The sequence below is a fragment of the Galeopterus variegatus genome, unplaced genomic scaffold, assembly GCF_000696425.1.
Source record: "Galeopterus variegatus unplaced genomic scaffold, G_variegatus-3.0.2 Scaffold1244, whole genome shotgun sequence".
NCBI classification, from domain to species: domain Eukaryota; kingdom Metazoa; phylum Chordata; class Mammalia; order Dermoptera; family Cynocephalidae; genus Galeopterus; species Galeopterus variegatus.
The window spans coordinates 102,693-114,423 of record NW_007727355.1 but is presented as its reverse complement, the minus strand read 5'-3'; the positions used below and the strand labels follow the sequence as shown (position 1 = coordinate 114,423).

Sequence of the window (11,731 nt, the reverse complement as noted above, 5' to 3'; positions counted from 1 at the left end):
GCTTGTCCTGTTCCCCCACCCCCACCCCTTCCCTTTCCCTCTCCCCAGCCCAGGAACGCGCGCCCGGGAGTTAATCTTTAATCTCTGACCTCTGGCGGCGGGGGCGGGGCGGGACTCCGGGGTGCCCGGGTGCGCGTCGCCTCTCCCGCGGGCCAGCGCCCGGGTCCGGCCCCCAACCCCACGCTCGGGCCTCTCTTTCTCCCGCCCCTAGGTGCCCTGTCGCAGGTACCCCCGGCTCGAGATGCGGTAGGAACGGCGAGCGCCAGAAGCCCTGTTCCTGGCGCCACCAACCTGTCGCCCAGCCCATGGCGACCCCCAGCCTGGGGCTGCTCTTGGCGCTTGGCCTGCCGCTGCTGCCGGCCCGCTGGGGCCGGGCCTGGGGGCAAAGTAGGTACTGGTGAGGGGTGCTGGGGGGGAGGGGTCCGGATTCCTGGGTCTCTGCTGGGGGCAGGGCTTAGAAGCGCTGGGTACCTGGGGCACAGTGGGGTTGAAGAATTGGGGCGTGGGCATGACATGCCTTGGGGAGGGGTCTACAGGTTCAAGGCTGGGGGTTTAGAATTTCTGTCTCCTTCTGGACAGTGGGAGCTGGTCTAAAGAGAACTGAGTTCCTGCGAGGGGTGGAATTGTGGGTTGGGGTGCCCGGCCCCACAGAAGGAGCTGCAGGGAGGGGAGACCTGTGTATCTGAGCATCGGTATAGTTGGGTTGTTTTGGGCAGACTGGGAGCCAGGAGGAGGCCGGCCTGGGGCCTCAAGCCCGGAATGACCAGGCTGGCTATAGGTGTGGACCTAGCCATTGAATCCTTCTAGTGCAGTTTCCGGAGCCTGGGGGGAGGTGTGACTCAGGCATTGGAGGGAAAGCAGGACCCGCCCAGATCCTTAAGGGCCCCTGGTAGGAGTGGTGAGGGGGGAGGGTTGGGCTTCCGGACACCATCTATTATAACAGCCCCCAACTCAGTGTAAACAACTGGTGGCTGATTACTCCCTGCTGGGCTCTGCTGGGCCTGGGGTGGCCAGAGGAGCAAACACAGGGGTTGGGGGGCAGTCCTGCCTGCAGAGCACCCATAGTCTCTATGCTAATGGAAGACTCAGGAGGGCACAGTTTTAAGTGGACCCTGCTGGGAAGTGGGGGTGGTGTGGGGGATGCCCAGGAAGATGCAGATAGGCTTAGATGGGAGGGGTGGATAGAGACTAATTTGTCCTCTTGACTCGGGCCCCAAAGCACAGGACCACTCTGTGAGTGAAAACAGCACCGCTATGCCCACCGACCCTGGCTCCAGTGGGGCCCTGGTGAGTTGGGGGTGTATGTGGGAAAAGGGTAGCAGGGATGCTATTCAGGGGTCCCACATATAGCAAATGGAGGGGACTAGAACCCCTCGCCGGAGGTGACGGGTCAGGGTGGCATTGGAGAGCCCCAAGTGGGAAAGACCAGAATATCAGTGGCAAACGGGGAGACCTAAGGTCCCAGACCAGGGAGATTAAGGGTCCTTGGAGTGGGGTGGACAAGAATACCATACATGGCAGGTAGCCCCATATATACCTCTCAGGTTGGGGGTGGGGGTGGGGAGCCCAGACCTGGTAGATGTGGTATGAACAGGAGTCCTAGATGTGACAGGTGCTTGTGAGGGGATCCCACACATAGCAGGTGGGGAGCCTTGGAACCCCAGACAATGTAGATGTGGATCCAGGAACCACCAGTAGGGGGACCTGATCACCAAAAGTGGCAGGAGTGTGTTCATGGGGGATGGGGGGGAAGGGGAGATGCTGCTTAGGTGGGGGTGGACAGGATCTCCAGACTCAGGTGAGTCACACCTGTCCCCTCTCTGCAGTCTCAGGAGGCCATTACTGCTATCATCGTGGTCTTCTCCATCCTGGCTGCCTTGCTTCTGGCTGTGGGGCTGGCACTGTTGGTGCGGAAACTTCGGGAGAAGCGGCAGACAGAGGGCACCTACCGGCCCAGCAGCGAGGAGCAGGTGGGTGCCCGCGTGCCACCACCCCCCAACCTCAAGTTGCCGCCGGAGGAGCGGCTCATCTGAACACTGGGGCCTGCTGCCACTGCCACCATTGCCCAGGACTGCCCGGTGCTCACTTGCACACAGCAGCCACCACCGAGACACCAGCCTCTGATGGCACAGGACGACTTGGGTGGCCGGGGGCACCTGCCTGGCAGGCTCTGTGCAGCATGCCGCCTCTGCTTGACTCTGCCTGCAACTGGGGGTGCCGGGGCGGGGGACCCACCTCCCGCTTGCCATACACCATCTTTGCTGTGCCGCGACAACCCCCTCTCCTTTCTTTCAGTTCTCCCACGCAGCCGAGGCCCGGGCCCCCCAGGACTCCAAGGAGACGGTGCGGGGCTGCCTGCCCATCTAGGTCCCCTTCCTTGCATCCGTCTCCCTTCCTTGATGTGTGACCTTAGGGGAAGGCAGAGCCCTCTCTGGGCAGTCAGACCCACCCACTGCTTAAGAATAGAATGGAAGAAGGTGATTTGAAGACTTTGCCCCTGAGAGCAAGGGAGGGTGGGGCTGCTCACTTTTTATATATTTATATAAAACTGGTAGTGAGATATAATAAAAGTTTTTGAGCTGGTGGAAGCATTAGCCTAGATGGAGGAGGCACATACAGAGATGAATGGTAAGGCTGTAATGGTCTTAGGGAATTGGGGAGCTTCCTGGAAAGGAGGGGCTTCTGGATGCACCTAAGAGTCAGTTGGAGGCTGCCCCTGGAGGGAGAGTGACAGAAGGGAGCAGACAGCCAGCCCCAGATAAACTCACCAGGAAAAACCAGCTTTGGGATCTCGTGGCTTTATTGAGGGACTGGAGTCTCCTCCAGACCCCTGATCCTTAACCCTCAAAATACTTCTTAAGATCAGGAACTCTTGGCCAGCTGCTAGCCTGGGGCTCTTGCCAATTGCTGGTGGGTGCAGCAGAGGATTTGGGGGCTCCTGGCTCTTCTAGGGACTGAAGGAGAATGTGCCCTGCTTGCAGGACCTCGGGAGGTTGAGCTCTTGGGTTCTCCAGAGAAATGGGGACCAAGGAAGAATCAAGGGGCTGGGACATCCAGGCAATATCAAATTTGGGGGCCAGAAGTTGGGGGCTTTCTGGAGGGCTGGGCTGGGTGGGCACTGTGGAGAGCCTAGAGCAGGGGCTCTCCTGGGTTCTAGAATCTTCTACTGCCTTGTGGGGAGGAGAGAGATGAAGAATTAAGGCCTCTGTGGGAGGAGAAGGTTCAGGGTCCCCTTGGCTGCTTGGGTCTGCAGAAGTTGTTGAAGACTGGAGAGATGGAGGGATGATTTCCTGGTCAGTCTCTGAGGGCAGCTGGAGATGGGGGTTCTTTGAAGAGCTTGTGACATCCAAAGACTGGGCAGTTTGCAGGGACAGCAGGTCCGCAGGCAGAGAAAGGGGCTGGGGCTCTGGCAGTTTCTCATCTCGTTGCCATCTCACTCTTCCTGGTATGTTGGGCTGGGTGGGGGTGGGGGGATAGCCAAGTTGCTGGCCTTTAGATGGGAGAGCAGCTGGCAAATTGGATGGATGGCCAATTAGGGGAGATGGGGGGGTGTCTCACCAGACTGAAGCAGCTGTCCAGGTCTCCTCTGTGACAGCAGTCTAAGCTCTGGCTTGGCCTCAGGCTGCCTATGTTCTTGGCTCCCATGCTCAGACTATCCAGAATCTCACTCAACAAATCCAGTTCCTCTCCAGACCCCAAGAAAGTGCTGTCCAGATCTTCTTCTGCCCATGGGCTCTGGGCATCCTCAGGGCTCAGAGGGGGTGTCCTGAGCAAGGATGGGCAGCCTCAGATATTTGCCTGAACCCAGTCCTGGTCAAGCTGCTTTAGAGTTTGGGGACCTTCCTCCCCATCAGTCCTGGCCTCCCACTTCCAACGTTGCCCTGCCCTTGGAGCCTTACCCCTCCCCTGGGGGCTCAGAAGTTTGCTCTTCCAGTCGGAGTCTCCTGTTGGGGCGAAGGGGCCGGTTCTGCAAAGGACAGATTTGGGGGTGGGGTAGATCAGGAGTGGCAGAATAAGGGGGCTGGTGCTTTCTGGAGAAGGATGAGTTTCAAGTGGGCACGAAATATTGAGGTAGGTGAGGAGGGAGGCGGGAGGTCTACATGGAGACTGGGAATGGGTGGAGAATTCGGTGATAATTCCAGGTGTGTGCAACTCCGGGTGTGTGCGTGGGGGAAAGGGGTGACATTACCTGTCCAAAGTGCTGGGAGATAGGCAGGCGCTGTTGCAGGCGATCTGAGCGGCTGGTGAGGGCTGGGATTCTCAGGGAGCCCCCCCTCTGGAGGCCAGAGTCCCCCTCCTAGGGAAAGGATGCATGAGCTGGTGGCCTCTCCCCAACTCCCACTGTTCAACACTGGCCATTGATTGGCCTTACCTTGTGTGTCAGCAGACTCTGCATGCCCTTCAAGCCACTCTTGGCCTATGGGGGAGACAAGGGATTATTAGACCCAAGGGTGATTGGACCCTGGGCTTTTGAGATCCCAGCCCTCTGTCCCCAAGGACAGCTGCTTCTTGCCATCTGTCCGTCTCTGTGTCTCAGAAATATGTTCACAACTCCCCCATACCACTTAAGACGTCAATACAAACTTTTCACCCCTTTGACTAATATAAGAGGAGTATTCCTGGGAGAAATAACCTTCAAATGAAATCGGGAGCGGCAAAGCAACGTTGTAAAGATGTCAGTGTCTCAAAGCTGAGTGAAGAATAAAATCGAATGGACAATTTTGAGGTGCCAAAGTTGGCACCAGTAAACTTTTGAGCTTGGCAGGAAAACAAAAAGCAAAATGAAGAAACAAGGGTAGAATTTGGGATTGTAGTGTATGAAAAGGGCAAAAGATATTCGCCAGTGAACTTGGTTGTCAATTTTAAGTAGGCAGGAAATAATTTGGACAAATATGAGAATAATAAATGGGAAATAAAAGTGGGAAGAATTGTTTAACTGCTGATTCAATTCTGATAAAAATGTTTGCACTTAAAATGTCTGTTGGGGTCAAAATGTCCCATCCCCGTGAGGGGTGGAATGTCCTCTGTCCCCTCCCCCTTGTCACCCAGCAAGTGCGGCTCATCCAGCCCAGCCTCACCGAGCGGTACATGTTCCTGACGGCCGGTTGAGTCTTGGCCTTGACCGAATGCAGGAGGGCACCACCACCTTTCTGGGGAGAGAAAACAATGCGGGGGGAGGCTTGGGTCCCTGGTGCTGCTGGACAATCCCCTCTCTGAGTCTCAATTTCCTCACCTCTATAAATGAGCATAATCATGACACTACCTGGGCACTGTTGTGGGATTAAATTAATCCGATAAGAAGGATTTAAGTGTTTGGTGGTGTTACCTTTAGGTTGTCTGCCCAGAGCTGGTAGGAGCGAAGGGTGCCTGGGGTGAGGAGAGATTCTCATGGTCATTGAAGGCAGGATTAGGCTGGGGTTGCTGGTAGGGTGGGGACGCGGGGACTCCAGGGCCAGGCTCGGGGCTCACCTGACGAAGTCCCACAGCAGGTGATCTCCTGCTCAAAGTGATCCGAGAAGCCCTCCCCCGTGTTGAGCTTCTCTAGTCGGGCTTCAATAAACTTGGGAGGGGGAAAGGGTCAGAAAGTCAGAAGCAAGGCGGCCACAGACACACCTGAATGTGCGGGTTCAGGAGTCTACCTGCCGTCAGGATGTAGCAGCCATCCTGGCCCCTGTAGGGGCCCACCCTAGGAACCAGAGATCCAACCCTCTCCCAGCCCCCCAAGCAGGACCTGTCCCCAGGCACCAAACCCGGCCACTCACAGGTACTCAGAAGTCTAACTCAGTAACCCTCCAGACAGACCCCCACCCCCTTTTAGCCTGGAGTGGAGTGGACCCCACGTTCAGGGACCTTGGGGTCCAGCCGACCTTCTCCCAGGATTCCCTAGAGATCTTGACCCGCCTCCGCCTCCAACCGGAAGGGTGTCCACAATCAGAACCTCCACCCCTGACCCAGGAAGATCCCCGCTCAGGGAACTGGAAATTTGTCCTATCCCAATCCCCTTCAGGGGACTTGGAGTAGGTCTTGTCCCTCAGGAACCCAGGAGTTGGGGGGCTCTCATCTTTAGGAACCCAGGGTTCAGTCCTGACTCGCCCACTTGGGGACCCGCCAGAGCGGCTCCAGCCCAGCCCACAAGACCCAGAAGTCCGCCCCAGCCTTGCCTTCTGGGATTCAAGAGTCCTCCTCTGCCCCACCCCTTGGTCCCCGCCCTCAGGGACTCAGGCGGCTGCTTCCAGCCCCGCCCCTCCACCCCGGCCCCGCCCTCAGGGTTCTGGCGCACCTGTTTGAACAGCTGCAGGTGCACGGCCCGCCGGTGGAAGGCCTGCAGGGGCGCCCCAGGCTTCTGGGCCAAGAAGGCTTCTTCATTGAAGGTTATGGGCTGGCCCTGGAAGAAAGACACACGTCCAGAGCTCCCTGCAGCGCTCCTGGCCCCCAGCCACCTCCCTCACTCTACCATAAATCGATTTGAGCTCCTGCTATGTGCCTGGCCCTGTGCAGGGCCTCGTGGGCCACGGGGAGGACTTGGGCTTTTACCCCGAGGGAGGTGGAAGCCCTGGGAAGGCTGTGAGCAGGGGAGGGACGTGACCTGACTCAGATGCTCACGGGTGACCTCGGGCTACTGCAGGAAGGACTATGGGGGACAAAGGCAGGAATCTGCTTGTAGCGGGGCGGGGGGGGGAGGGTGGCTGGGGGGAAGGGGAGGACACTGATCCCAGGTAAGCAACAACGAGAGCCAGACCAGGGTGGAGACGGGGAAAGGGGCAGAGGGGAGATTCCGGATGTGCTGTCAAGGCACAGCCAACATGAACATCACATGCTCAAGTGATACTGGTACCCGCCAGCGTTGTTGTAGAATGATTGTAAAAAACAGGGGGTGGGGAAAATGGGGGTGGGGTTTGAGAGTCAGCAAACCAAGGTCCTGGCTTCAACATCCACGCACTGCGGGACTTCTCCACGCCTTGCTTTCTTCATATGTGAAATGGGACGATAATAGTATCCATCTCATGATATTGTTGTGAGATTAAATGAGATAATAGTAATAGTAAAACCAAGCATTTACTGGGCACTTAATGTATGCCAGGCACTATTCAAAGTGTTTGAAATATGCCGATTCATTGGCTCACACGGCCCTTTTGGACGGTTACTGTTGGGGTCCCATTTTACAGATGAACTAACTGAGGCACAGAGTAAGGACTCCATAAATGCTAGCTATCACTATTATTGTGAATCCTGCAGGTACCCACGAGGCCTCTCCCTCAGCATCCCCGCTGCTCACCGGGCTGCAGACGAGAGCGTCGCGGTATCCCCCGAAGAGCAGAGCCTGGGCTTTGAGGAACAGACGGGAGACACCTTCCCCGGGGACCAGCGCGACCTTCCTTAGCCGCAGCCTCAGCAGGGACACCTGGAGGACAAGGGGGCGACTCTGAGTGTGCGGTTGCGGGGCCCCTGCCTTTCGGAACAGGAGGGTAGAAGGGGGTGACACTGACCACGTCTGGGGGCAGCGCCTGCACATCGTCGAAGGGCGTCTCTAATGTGTTTGAGTCCACGTTCATCACCACGACGTCCTCCAGGGCTTTGTCCCTCACTCTCTGCGGGGGAGAAGGGGAAAGCCGCTCAGAGCCCGAGGACCCCTGGAGGGGGAGCGTATGTGGGGACAGAGAGGGAGGGGGAGCCCTCGCGTCCCCGCCGTCCGGATCGGTTCGCGCTCACCTCGACCAGACTGGCGTGGACTCCAATGAGGTAGGGCATGGGAGCGCTGCGGACGGAGGGGGTGGGATCAGGCAGGCGCCGCCCCCACCCTCCAGGCCTGTCCCCAGGCCCTGCACCTCCCCAGTCCCCCTCCCTCACCAGCAGTAGTCCAGGAGGTGCGGGGGGAGCGTGGGGATCAGCACGTGCTCCCAGCGCATGGGGTACAGGAGCGCGCAGGACGCGTGGACGCACGATGTCAGCTGGGGACGGATGGGGGCGGGGAGTCAGGGCCCGGACCCCCAACTTCAAGGACCCTCTCTGAGGCGGTGGCTCTCCCAGCTCCTCTTCCCACGTCCCTAGTCTCCTGCCCCCCCTCCCCCACCCACTCCCGGGTAACTGGCGAACACTCAGAGTTCTTTAGGAATAAGGTGGAGACCAAGAATTCAGCTCAGTACAGTTTCGAGCGGGTGGCGGCAGGACTGCCCCTCCTACTTCCTTCTTCTGAGGGGCGGAGCTAACACGCCACTCTACAGGGTCCAGCCCCATAGGCCTGGAGCGACCACTCAGTCTCCTCTGGCCCCACCCAAAGAGGCGGAGCTAGGATTCAGCCCGCCCCCAGTGGTGGAGCCTGACTCCCCTCCACTGACCCCACCCCAAAGAGGCGGAGCTAGGATTCAGCCCGCCCCCAGTGGTGGAGCCTGTCTCCCCTCCACTGACCCCACCCCCAAAGAGGCGGAGCAAGAATGCGCAACTTTGCCCCGCCCCTAGAGGCGGAGCTAGGCCTGAGCACTCCAGGACCTCATTCCTCCAGAGGGCGGAGCCAGACCCGTTCTGGTCCACGGGGGCTGGAGCCCGGACTCAGCCCTCCTAAAGAGCAGGAGCTGCAGAGCATGCCCTCTGATTCCCCCCATATGGGTGGGCCAGAATTCCACTCGCCCCGACCTTCAAGGGGGCGGAGCGAGGACTTGGCTCCTGGGTCTCACCCAGCCGGGCTAGAGCTGGGCATGGGCCCCTGTTGTCCCGCCCCCAGGGGCGGAGCCAGGCCTGGCCCCTCCCCGCCGGCCCCTCCTCACGGTGCTGAGCTTGCTGGCTGTGAGCAGGACTCTTCGCTCGGCCAGGAGCGCGGAGAACAGCGCCACTATGTTCTCGTCGGTCACCGCCACCACCAGTTCCGTTAGGTTCCTCTGAGGAACAGACGGGCGCGCTGGACGTGGACAGACGCCAGGATCTGGCACCCCCCTGTGGGTTTCGGGACCTGTTCCCACCCCCAGAGTCCCCTCCCCAGTCCCTACTCACGTTCTCAGGGATGGACGGCAGGCGGCCGCTGTCGGGGGCCACGAAGCAGGAAAGCTGGTGGGGCAATTGGCAGGGGAACCAGTCAGTCAGGGGGTTGGCCTGACGTGGGTGCCCAACCATCCATGGTCCCCCGAGCCCCACTCACCGGCTTGCTATTCCCTGGGGTAGGGGGCCGGGTACCGTGAGCTCTGGAGATCGTCACTCCGCTGTCCTGGGGGAGAGGTTTAGCTGTGTGGTCCTCAGGGCTGGGGCACAGCCTTCCCATCACGCCCAGGAGTTGGGTGCTACTCACCAGCTCCCGCCCCGCGGAGGCCTGGGGCTCAGGCAGGGGCTGCTGAAGCAGATTTAGAAGAAGTTCCTCAGCCTCCGAGACCTGGGTGGGGGTGGGGGTGTCTGAGCCAGAGCTTGAACTGGGGATTCTGAGGTCCATGATTCAGGCTCGGTGGTCTGGGAGAAGCCAAGGGGCTCAAAACAGGCCTGGGAGTTCTGAGAGGGGCTGGGGCTTGTTGGGGTGGGGGCTGGGACTCCTGCAGGAGTGAGAGGGGGGCTGGTCTCACTTGGTCCTGGGCCAGGAGGTCGCCTACTGTGTTCAGTAGCTTGTAGAACACCTCAAACCATGGCAGGTGGCTGTAGAGAGAGGAGACAAGTTCCACACGGTGTCCCCCTAGGCCTGGACCCTTCCTGCCCCTGCCCCCAGACCCTCATATTCCACACCTGAGGATGCAGAGGCAGCTCTGGGCACCAGCCCGCAAGCGGCAGAAACCAAATCTGCGGTTGCCCGCCAGGTCCGTGAGGGCGAATGTGAAATGCTGTACAGCCGGGCTGGGGGGCTCCCTGGAGGTGGGAAAGGCTCTCAGAGAAACCTGGGCCTCCCAGCTCCCTAACCCCTCCCCACTCCCCCCAACAATGCTCCTAGTACTATGCTTACCAGTCTCGGGCTCTGGGGTCCTGAGTTTATAGATGCCTAGTTTTCAGGATCCCTGAATGCCTGAGTCCCTGGGGTCTCTGGGTCTCAAGGACCCTGAGTGTATGGGTCTCTAGTTTTTTGGGACCTTTGGTATCTGAGTCCCTATGTTCCTAGGTCCCTGGGTTCATGGATGTAAGAATCCCTGAGTCCTTGGTCCCCTGGGTCCCTGAGTCCCTGGGTTTCGGGGTCCCTGGATCCCTCAGTACCTGGGTCCTTAGGTGTCAGAATCTCTGGGTCCCTGGGTCCCTGGGTCCCTGGGCCCCTGAGTCCCTTGGTCCCTGGATGACTGAGTCCCTATGCATATAGGCCCCTCGTTGTCAGGGTCCCTGAATCCCTGAGTTCCTGGTTCTCAGATTCCTGGATGTATGGGTCTCCAGATGTCCCTGGTGTTGAGTCCCTGGGTGCTGAGGCCTTTGGTGCCCGGGTCCCTGAGTCCCTGGCTTCCTGTGTCCCTGAGTATCTGAGTCCCTAGGCCTCAGGGTTCCTGGGTGTGTGGGTCTCCAGATGTCTGAGTCCCTGTGTACTGAGTCCCTGAGTCCCTGGGTCTTTCCTCCCTTCCGTACCTTTCCACATCAAAAGGGAAGCAGAATTTAGGCACCATCTGCATAGCTTCCTGGGGGTGGAGAGAAGCACAGACTGCTTGGCCACTCAGGTTAGGTCCCCACCCCTGGCCTCCAAGTCCAAGGCACAGAATCCCCTCCTCCCTGTAAGACTAGCCCTGGCCCTGGGGGAGCAAAGAGCCAGCCTGCATACCTGGTCCCTGAAGTCTGGGGGGAACTGTCGCAGGATGGGGGGATCTGTAGGTAAGAGCAGGCTTCTAAGTTCAGGACCCCAGTCCCACCCTTCACCTCCCCCCCAGCCCCATATGCTCCCAACTCACCCTCCTGCAGGGAGGCAGGGCAGGCAGCTTCGAAGAACCAATCAAACACGGCAGGGGGACCCCCTCTGTGGGACATGAGAAGGCTTAGCGAGTGCAGGGACTTGCTTCCGCGCGTGTGTGTGTGTATCTGCCACTCTGCACATGTGTGTGATTGTGTGTGTGTGAGTGACCAGGTGCACTGGTACGTGCATGACCCCAGGGGTTTGTGGTGGTGAGTGTGTGGTTGTGTGAGGTTCTGCATGCAGCAGTGTTGACTGTGTGTGCATAACTGTGGGTATGGGGTGGGGCGAGTGTGGCTGTGTGTGTGTGGCTGAGTGCATGACTTGTGTGCGCATGTGGGCAGTGTTTGTGTGTGATTCTGTCTGGCGTCTGCCTAAAAGGATGAGACTGTCCGTATATCCATGGGGTGGGACTGTGACGTGTATAACCGAGCAAGTGTGGGGGTGAATAACATCTACCTTTTCTTGCATGGCTGTGAGTGTCTCAGGGTAAATGTGTGAGCATCCTTGTTGTCTGTCCATGTGTCTCTGTGTGCGAGACTTCATGGGGCCCTGGTGGCTGACCCCACATTTTTTATCTGAGAAAGGAGGGCAGGATGCCCTGGCACTTACTCTAAGCCCTGCCTTCCTCCCCTGCCCTACGTCACGCAGAGGATGCTGGGACTTGGGCTCCAGGAGAGAGACCAATTGCAGACACACTGTCCTGTCCAGTTGCACACACAGTCTCTGACATGGAGTCCCCAGAACTTCACTCTTATGCTGACACAAGTCACACACATGATCACTCACTTGCAGGGACACACGGCTCCCCTCCCCCCATCACTCACATCTGCTGATCCCCAGAAGCCATCACTCAGATACACCGAGGGATACATGCTCGGGGGGGGGGGGGGGGGGGGC

At 58.9% G+C, this 11,731-nt stretch overlaps 2 protein-coding genes across 3 annotated transcripts in view; one reads left to right on the top strand and one right to left on the bottom strand.

Moving 5' to 3' along the window:
* CRB3 (crumbs family member 3) overlaps positions 1-2,585 on the top strand; it is a 3,035-nt gene extending 450 nt beyond the window's left edge. Inside the window, exons 2-5 of one of the 2 annotated variants that reach the window (XM_008575823.1) lie at positions 212-387; positions 1,220-1,287; positions 1,827-1,970; positions 2,296-2,457. In XM_008575823.1, the coding sequence (XP_008574045.1) occupies positions 306-387; positions 1,220-1,287; positions 1,827-1,970; positions 2,296-2,367 (366 nt within the window). In that variant the 5' untranslated portion in view covers positions 212-305 and the 3' untranslated portion in view covers positions 2,368-2,457. Of the gene's footprint in view, positions 1-211; positions 388-1,219; positions 1,288-1,826; positions 1,971-2,295 lie in introns of both variants that reach the window. The other variant, XM_008575822.1, reaches the window with a different exon arrangement.
* Positions 2,586-2,782: 197 nt separating this feature from the next.
* DENND1C (DENN/MADD domain containing 1C) overlaps positions 2,783-11,731 on the bottom strand; it is a 9,499-nt gene continuing 550 nt past the window's right edge. Inside the window, exons 2-23 of the mRNA XM_008575820.1 lie at positions 10,833-10,897; positions 10,706-10,749; positions 10,516-10,565; positions 9,700-9,819; positions 9,543-9,612; positions 9,278-9,358; positions 9,131-9,196; positions 8,986-9,039; positions 8,763-8,873; positions 7,849-7,949; positions 7,711-7,756; positions 7,488-7,589; positions 7,277-7,402; positions 6,281-6,385; positions 5,470-5,560; positions 5,327-5,367; positions 5,079-5,150; positions 4,373-4,417; positions 4,190-4,297; positions 3,900-3,967; positions 3,559-3,766; positions 2,783-3,455 (exon numbers count right to left, since the gene is read on the bottom strand). Coding sequence (XP_008574042.1) covers positions 2,838-3,455; positions 3,559-3,766; positions 3,900-3,967; positions 4,190-4,297; positions 4,373-4,417; positions 5,079-5,150; positions 5,327-5,367; positions 5,470-5,560; positions 6,281-6,385; positions 7,277-7,402; positions 7,488-7,589; positions 7,711-7,756; positions 7,849-7,949; positions 8,763-8,873; positions 8,986-9,039; positions 9,131-9,196; positions 9,278-9,358; positions 9,543-9,612; positions 9,700-9,819; positions 10,516-10,565; positions 10,706-10,749; positions 10,833-10,897 — 2,392 coding nt within the window. The 3' untranslated portion in view covers positions 2,783-2,837. The remainder of the gene's footprint in view (positions 3,456-3,558; positions 3,767-3,899; positions 3,968-4,189; positions 4,298-4,372; positions 4,418-5,078; positions 5,151-5,326; positions 5,368-5,469; positions 5,561-6,280; positions 6,386-7,276; positions 7,403-7,487; positions 7,590-7,710; positions 7,757-7,848; positions 7,950-8,762; positions 8,874-8,985; positions 9,040-9,130; positions 9,197-9,277; positions 9,359-9,542; positions 9,613-9,699; positions 9,820-10,515; positions 10,566-10,705; positions 10,750-10,832; positions 10,898-11,731) is intronic.